General features: G+C 36.5%; 1 protein-coding gene across 2 annotated transcripts; it reads right to left on the minus strand.

Annotated features, from left to right (window-relative positions):
* Nucleotides 1–533: 533 nt before the first annotated feature.
* Nucleotides 534–8,154, minus strand: LOC107630690 (RING/U-box protein). 2 transcript variants are annotated; one of them, XM_088508486.1, is made up of 14 exons: nucleotides 7,372–8,154; nucleotides 6,912–6,997; nucleotides 6,737–6,827; nucleotides 6,498–6,547; nucleotides 6,155–6,224; nucleotides 5,939–6,048; nucleotides 5,323–5,388; nucleotides 4,448–5,001; nucleotides 4,224–4,304; nucleotides 4,044–4,119; nucleotides 2,345–3,518; nucleotides 2,155–2,229; nucleotides 1,058–2,032; nucleotides 534–941 (listed from the first exon to the last, which is right to left on the minus strand). In XM_088508486.1, the coding sequence occupies exons 1-14, from the start codon at nucleotides 7,471–7,473 to the stop codon at nucleotides 726–728; spliced, it is 3,726 nt and encodes a 1,241-aa protein (XP_088364612.1). In that variant the 5' UTR covers nucleotides 7,474–8,154; the 3' UTR covers nucleotides 534–725. The 2 variants fall into 2 exon arrangements, with proteins under 2 accessions (XP_088364612.1, XP_088364613.1); XM_088508487.1 differs by having other exon boundaries at nucleotides 5,939–6,044; nucleotides 7,372–7,658.
* Between the last annotated feature and the right edge of the window lie 314 nt (nucleotides 8,155–8,468).

An 8,468-nucleotide genomic window follows, 5' to 3' on the forward strand; every position in this document is an offset into this window, starting at 1 on the left:
ATAATCATACTAGAATGACTCTATAAAATAATGTCTTAAAATTGCTTTGCATGAGATGAGTACATACATGAGATGAGTACATACAGTATAATTTGTATAAAAAAAATCAATCATCTGTATAAAACATATATTAAAATAAATTAAATAATATATTTATATACAAATACTTAATAAGTGATTAGTAGTTGATTTTTTGTTTGTGTGTAATTTTTTTATTTACAAATTCACGAAAAAATAATGTGTACTTCTTCAAATGGCATGCAATGTATACAGGCTAATTTTTTAAGATACGGAAGAAACTTTGGTCTCACACTCAGGTATAATGTGGATTATTAAGACTACAAAGACGTTAATTCTATATATGTGCATATATACAAAAGAAAGATCGCTGGCCAATAAATAAGTTTCTGCCGAAGGAAAGAATAATGTAGTTATCTTGTGAGTATATTTTCCTGGCGTTCACTAGATGTATTTTTTGTTTTGTTTACGACCGATGAAATTCATGGACAAGATGACTCGAGGACTGGAACGTAGTCATGTGAAAAATTTTACATTTTGCTTACCATGTTCTCAAATCTCAATCACTCCCATGTTACTTAAGCTCAATTCACATATGAAGGGTGAGCTGGGGCTATAAATCTAACATATATCTAGAGCTGAACAATTAATCAAGTTTCTTTTAGTAAGGGAGCAACATGAGAGAAAACTTGCTGATGATATGCAAATCAATTTTTTCGGTTCTGTTGGGCTGCTTCGGCATACTGCTCTGCAAGCTTCTTTACTTTCTCACCTTCCTTTATGAGGAAATTAGCATTCTTTGCTTTGCAATGATACTTCATAACCTTCTCTGTTGTTTTTGCAACTGCCCACCTGTATTGTTCTGCTGTGATCACACCACTCTTGCACAGTGGCCTCATATGTTCCTTGATATAGGCTTCTACCTGTACATAGTCCAACACAATTAGGAAGAGCACATTTACAGGAAAGTATAGAGAAATGGTAAAATTCAACAACACAGCCAATTACCAAAATAATTAAGTAAATAGATTGTAAATACCTTCTTTGTTACATGGTTTATCGAGTCACACTCAGACTGCTTCGCACTCATATCATCAGATTTCTCTTCTTTCCCTGGGGAATTTTTACCAGTTTCAGATACATTAGATTTGTCAGTGGCCTCACTTGGTGTTTCTTTCTTGCCCTCTCCACATGTTGTTCTTGGTTCGGCATCTGGAAATTTTTTTATGAGTGGTTCTTTGTCAGGGCCATATAATTCTTCAAATTCGGAATCAGCTGGCTCGACAGCACTCTCACATAACTCAGAAGAAACAGAAGCAGAAGGCCCGCCAATCTCTGCATCAGTTGCTGAGTCCCTAGGGACTGTTTCGATGTGAGAGGTTGTTGAGCCGGAGGCATCCCGTAGTACTTCACTGTTAAGGGACCCTTTACAGTCTGAGTCATCCAAAGCTGCATCTGACTTCAAGTTCATGGTGGAGAAAACAAGTTTCACTTTCGACTCACTTTCCTCTGGTTTTGGGTTCAAGACCTTTGAAACCCCAATGTAGTCTTCATCTTCCAAATCATACTCAAAATCACCATAAATGTCCAGCTCAGGATGAGAATCCAATTCAAGTATATTATCAGGCCCTGAAGTATCATTTTCATTACCTATTTCTCTGTTATCATGTGGACTGCTAGGCGGTGAATCAGACAATAGACCAGCATTTTTCAAGGCTTCAACAGCAGGGTCAGTTGAACAATCATCAGCATTATGTTCTGATTGATCAGGAAGCTTGGCAGATGACTCCGGGGGATTTGTATCTTCAGCTACATTGGATTTTGTGTTATTTGCACGATGTCGGAGCTCTTGTGAGCAGAGGTTCAAATACACAAGCTTGCTGCTCGATCTGTCAGCAACCTCCTTTTCAATATTGATTGCATCTGCAACAGCCAATTCTGTATCTGCAGTTCTGCGAATGACTGGCAGATTTGTGTTCCTCAACAAGCGCTCTGTCAGGCGGTAAAGCTGTGTCTGTAAAACACATCAATAGCAACTAAGAGGCCAGAGATCATAACACAATCATCAAGGAAATCATATCAAATTTTCTTCTTCAATCTACACAAATGCAATCTGAAATAGAAGATACACAATACCTGCCTCACTGATATTGGAATTTTATTGTGACAAGAAGGTCCCAGTACTGGTCTCATATCAGCCGGTAGTTGGGCCTACTCTCAATGGCAGAAAGAAATAACAGTGAACAGTCATAAACAACTTCTGACATCAAAGTCGAAGGAAATAGTAACAATCATGAGAAGAAGGAAAGGAAGATAATTTACATACAAGCAAAGGAAATTTATCTTTAAAAATTGTATTGTCTTCTTGACTTCCATTTGCCGTCCTTTTGCTCTCAGCAGCTGTTTTCTTAGCAAGAAACTCTAAGGCCCATTTCTTTTTATCACTCTTCGTAGAATCTGATTTAAGTCCTAATTCTTTTGCATTAACTTTGGCACCAGCTGAAGAAGAAACTGATGTCTTACGAGAAGCTGAATTATCACCAGCTGAATCATGTATAATCTTATCTACTTTTGTTTCAGATGAACAAACTCTGGCATTGCATGAAAGATTTTTTATATCTGTTCCTGACGGGTTATTTTGTTTAGTCTGCTCTGAGCTAGCATCAGTTTTAAGTACAGAGAGGGGCTTGACATCATCTTTCCGTGGGAAAACAGATGTATCTGCTAGATACAACCTGGAAAGAATAGTATCCTTGGCCTGACATTCAGGACCCTGGGTTGACTCTGAATTTTTTCTTAGTAGATCTAGAACTGATTTTAAAGTTTCAATTTTTTCAGGCCTTGTAGCCCTCATGCACCGATATTTCCAAAACTCAATTTCACAGTCCCTATCCCATGCACGCTTTCTTTTTCCATTTGAAGTCCCAAAAATTTTCTTTGTAAGATGCTCACGTACCGTTCCTTTCTGCAACATTGACTTCTTTGCCTTTAAAGCTGAAGGGGTTAACTTATTTACAGGTTCAGTTTTGGGTCCAGCTATAGCAGCCCTGAATGCTGCAAGAAGCTTTGTATCAATATTTTCCTCAAAGTTTATAGAGGATTTGTTACGGACAGCTTCTCTAATTTCCTTCCTTAGATTTTGAACTATCAAGGATGATTCTCCATCATCAGCAACTCTCTTCATGATCTTTTTTACCCTCAATCCAGCCATATTTTCATCCTTTCTAGACACATTGTCGGATGAATTAGTGCCAGTAGGTCCCTTGGAAAGCCTACGGTTTGTACCTTTAACTATATTCATTATAGTTGGTCTGACAACCTCCTTGGATGCAGAATGGTTCAAAGCAGAGCTCTTTTGACCATTGTCTGAAAGCTGGGCATCAGCTGAGTTATTAATACTAGTCATTTGACCACCAGCAGCTCTAATTTTCTTTCGAGACACTTCAATTGGAAGTTCAGGCTTCACATCCCCATCAACTTTGAAATGACCTTCATCATTGCTGTAACATCATCACATAAACACTAGTCAAAATTGGTCATGCAATGAATTTAAAACTAAAGAAAAATAGCTAATTTGTATCAACAGAATAGGCAATTAAAAATTTTAAACAATCAATACAAGTTGGAGAGGGGAGACAAAGAGTACTTCAGTTTTAACAGCATATACTACTATGAAGATTATCAATGCACCTCCTCCTCCTCAGTCCTCTCTCGTTTTTGTCTTCTTGGAAAGTTTATGAAACATCAACTGAGCAGTGTTATGATAAATCAAGACAAGATTTCAGGTGCAATGATTCATTATTTGGCCTTTGTAGTTTGATGTGAGCAACACTTCTAAAATGATATGGCAACAGCCACACACTTCTAAAGGTGATCTTGATGCCAAAAGCAGCTCTTATGTATATTGGCACTTAAGCCCCACAGGATTCAGAAATTTCTATTTATGCAGAATGATCCCTCAACATTTACAACAAGTAAGAAGCACATTCATCTAAATATTATGTATAGTTTAAATGAATTCTAACCTGTGATCAACATGCTTTCTCTTCCCAGCAGTTACACTAGTATTATCCTTCTTAACATCGTTTTCAATTACATCTCCTGAAAACATTTATTAATGACACTATGAGATCCAAAACATGTTCAAAGTGTGGCCCTAAATAAAGCAAACAACAAGAATCATATTTCTAAGAATGGTGCCATACCTTCCATAGAACATTCATCTGGACTCAGGTGCTTGACACCAGTTGTGTGATCTTTTATTCCATCCTTGTCCACATTATCAACTAGAATTACACATAACATTACCAATCAGACCAGCTTACAATCAAAGGGGTAAAAAACTTTTGATATACTTTTTTTATGCATTCTTATGATATATATTGTTCATGCTCAAAAAGTTAGCAACAAATTATGTAATATTGTTCACCTGATAGGAAAGAGCCCACTGATAAACCAAGATGAAGACCCATATCAGATTCATTTCTAGAAGGACTAGTTTTGACATGGGACTCATCAGCTAACTTGGTTTCATCAAGGTTACTTGGTCCACTCCTTGCTCCATGAGCACTTTCCTTTGGATCATTATGCTCCAAGGATTTAGAACTTAGGCTACCAGATACATTGTGTGATAAGCACAACTCCAGCTCTTGTTCCTTCACAATTGGTGACATAATCTTCTTCTCCATTGCTTTCTGCTGATTAGTTGTGTCAGAATCTAATATACATGATTCAGTCAATTGATCCCTGCCAAGTTCAAGAGGCAATAGGCCTTTCTCGCTTGCTGATGGAACCCATTTATGTCCATCAACCATTGAAACAACAACAGCTGTCTCTCCCGCATCAGCAACAGACACACAAACTTTTCTTGAAAAGGAATCCTCAGCCTGACATTGATTGTTAATATGCTCTGGGTTACATTCTACCATCGTGCTCTCCATTGAATCAGTGTCTCTTCCTTTAGAAACTTCACCGACCACGCATCTAAAATAAAACCGTGAATGGGATCAATAGAAGCTCAGCAATATGTTTAGCTGACTGCTTCAAATAACCATGTCATGAGTTTTTCTATTTTCAAGTTTATACTATGAATTATCTAATTAAGTGCTCTATCATAGGATACCATTCTAAAAGAAAGACTTTAATCCCAAATTAGCAGCTAGAACCTATCAAACTCTACCGTCTTTTTATTTACAGGCAAGTAGCCAATATGTTCTATGTTAGTTACCAAACAGGATACGAATAGAGATTTGAGCTATAAATAACAATTAGAAAAGGTAATCAGAAGTAGAATGTTAAATTTACCTTGGACATAACCATGTACTTTCAGATGTACCTTCTGTATCAAATCCCACACAGAAGGCATGATACCTGCCATGTTTAGTTCAAGCACTGATTAGGAGATACATCTCCCAAAATAGTAATATGGATACAATCATTAACTGATGTTCCTACCCACCCATGAAAGTTCATGGCAGAAAAACTTTGGACAAGCTTACACACATCATAATATATATTAGCACCATCTCTCTTACAACCATGATATACCATGATTTGGGCATTTGAAAGCCATGCTTTAGTAGGGCCACCTTAACCATGTAATATCCTACAAGACAAGGAATCCACAATATGTTCTGAAAGCAAGAATGTGCTGTACCCTTGATCCGCCATCAAAATTCTAATATCCTCCATCTAGATATAACTATCTATCTGTTAGATTTTATTATGAACTTATGAGCAAGCCATTCCACTATTTTGTAATAAAATACAATATGCATCCCCCCCCCCCCCCCCCTTCTTCTCTTTCTTTGCTAACAGGCTCTTGCATATGAGTGATAAGCCTAGGCAAACAAGAAACCAGAGTAGTAACAGATCTATTAACAATATATCAGAGACTCAATAGTCTGATCCATTGATTTACCATGTATCACATGAATCACATGCAATTGATGTATCAAGATCAGAATCTCCTTCAATAGTTTCCAATCCACTTCGAACTTTGCAGCCATCACCATCCAAACAAGTAACTGCCTAGAAAAGGATTAAATACATAATGATTAGTTTTATGCAGTAGTTTATACATAAGGATTAAATCCGTGTGCATGCATGTGTGTTGGGTCATATAGGAGACAATTACATTTTCATCAATGTAGTAGGAGGGAAACGATAATGTATTGTTCTTCCCTTCAATGGACCATTCGTCATCTCTGCAATCATGAATCAAAGAGATATAAAAGACCATATAAATCACTTTTTAGAGCAGACACATGGTAAAGATGCAAAGCTAAGTGATGAAACTGTAAAATATTTACTCAAAGTTAAGTGACAGTGATGCATGGCTAGAACTATTCAAAATTCATGACTTTCAAGTTTCAACATAAACACCAATGTTGAAACATCCAAAGCTTAACGTATGTGGATATAAACACTCAATAAAGATAAGGCCATTAATTATACAAACATAATGGATGGAAACTTACCTGAAGAATGAGTCATCTTCAACTTTATTGCCTCCAATGGTATCATAAACCTTTACAATCATGGGTTTCACATGTTTAGATGTATTAATAATGCAAAATCTTCATAACAATATCAATGAAAACACAAGATTGTATGATCCAGAACAGAACTCATAAGGCGAGCAAATGCAATTGAAACCTTATACTAAAGCTATGAAGATAAAGTGGCATTCCATAATGTTACATGATACATCACTCACTGGTACACAAGTGATCAACTGAAACTCGTTCTGGCAAAGTGGGCAGAGATTAGTGATTGTAGCCCAGTTATCAATGCATACAAAACAGAACCTATGAAACAAACAAGCCAAGGTCAAAATATCACATTCATATTTCAGCATGCTGAAAAATTACGGAAGAGAATATAATACATACCAATGCTGACAGCAATCGAGAACTCCCCTATCAATGACGATATCCATGCATATTCCACATCTTTCGCCTTCAATAGCCAAATTATCCTGTTAATTAGCCAATTGTGAGTGTTGAGGCGAAAAAGTTGACCAACAAGTAACAATTGCATAACCCCTATGTATGCTTTTTCTATTGTTCAAATGCCATGGAGAACAACTGAAATTATAAAGATGGCAATGTTGTGCCACTCATTATTAGGGCTTATAACCAATACAAAGAAAGAAAACAAAACAAAACAAAACAAAACAAACGCTATGTAGTCTGTAGTCATATTCATTTGAAGCATTGACCCTATTTTATACTTATTAATGTTGATTAACATATATCAAGATAGAAAGAAGTTGAGACAATAAGCATAGGCAAGGGTTTAAGCAGCATTTAATTGATCGAAATATAAATTGCAATAGAGGATTGAGCTTACATCATCATGGATGTGGTTGGGATCAAAGGGATCGTGTGGGAGTGTGAGCATGTCATTCGTCATAAAATCAGCTTCAGCTTCAGCTTCCAATTCCATTTCCATGGGAACCCACACTTCAATCTCAATCTCAATCTCAATCTACTCTAACTTTCTAATCTAATATCCAATACACAAAGATGTCACTCTCAGGTAAGTCATGCTATCCGAGACACCAGATTTTGGAGTCAAGCCATTACCACAATTCAATTAGCGAGAGATAATTGACGCGTGTCTCCCACCATTTTGACGAAGAAAAACAACGGGATGAGGAGTAGGAGTTGGAGGAGGAAGAGGAAGTGGACAATCAGGCATGAAATTATTCATTATTCATTATTATTATTATTATTATTATTATTATAAAATAAGGTGCTTTTTTGTTAAATAAAAAGTTATTAATTAAGAAATAAACCGCGGTTTCTAACGTCACCGAAAAAAAAAAAAAAAAAACCGCGGTTTCTAACATCTAATTTGGGTCACGTTTCGCATCGCTGCCGCCTCGCAACTTCCATGTCCTGCGAAACGTTCCCAAACCCCAATAATTCAATACCAGCTTGGCAGCGTCCTCCTTTTTCTCTAATGTTTTTAGTTTGGTTGGCTGAAGACGCGAAGTCTCTGAAGTCTGAATCTACGTCGTATCAAATTGATAAACTTTCCGAAGCATTCTTTCTTCTTTTATGTTTTTGGTCACGAGGGTTCTTGATTTCTTGTTGCCATTGTGACATTTTTTCAAGAAAAATGAATCATGGGGTGTTAATTGGGTTTGGAAGTCCTATTTAGGCCCAACTAATTGGAAGCAAATTCGTTCACAGAAACGTCTACCCTAAGCTTTTTCTTTTAGCTTTTGATTTTTCACAATATTTTTAATTATGACTAATTTTGTGTAAATCTAAGTTTTATCTAAAGATTTTTAGTCAATAAATTATTGAGAAATTCTCCACATACAAGCATTTTTTTTATAGTCTTTACAAGTGCATCTTCTTCTTTTTTTTGCACACGTTCTTCTTCCTCTTCCTCTTCTTCTTCTTCTTTTCTTTCGTTTCTTGCCTTCTCTTTCTCCT

Source organism: Arachis ipaensis, chromosome B3 (assembly GCF_059453495.1).
Source record: "Arachis ipaensis isolate K30076 ecotype BB chromosome B3, ASM5945349v1, whole genome shotgun sequence".
In the NCBI taxonomy this organism is placed as follows: Eukaryota; Viridiplantae; Streptophyta; class Magnoliopsida; order Fabales; family Fabaceae; genus Arachis; species Arachis ipaensis.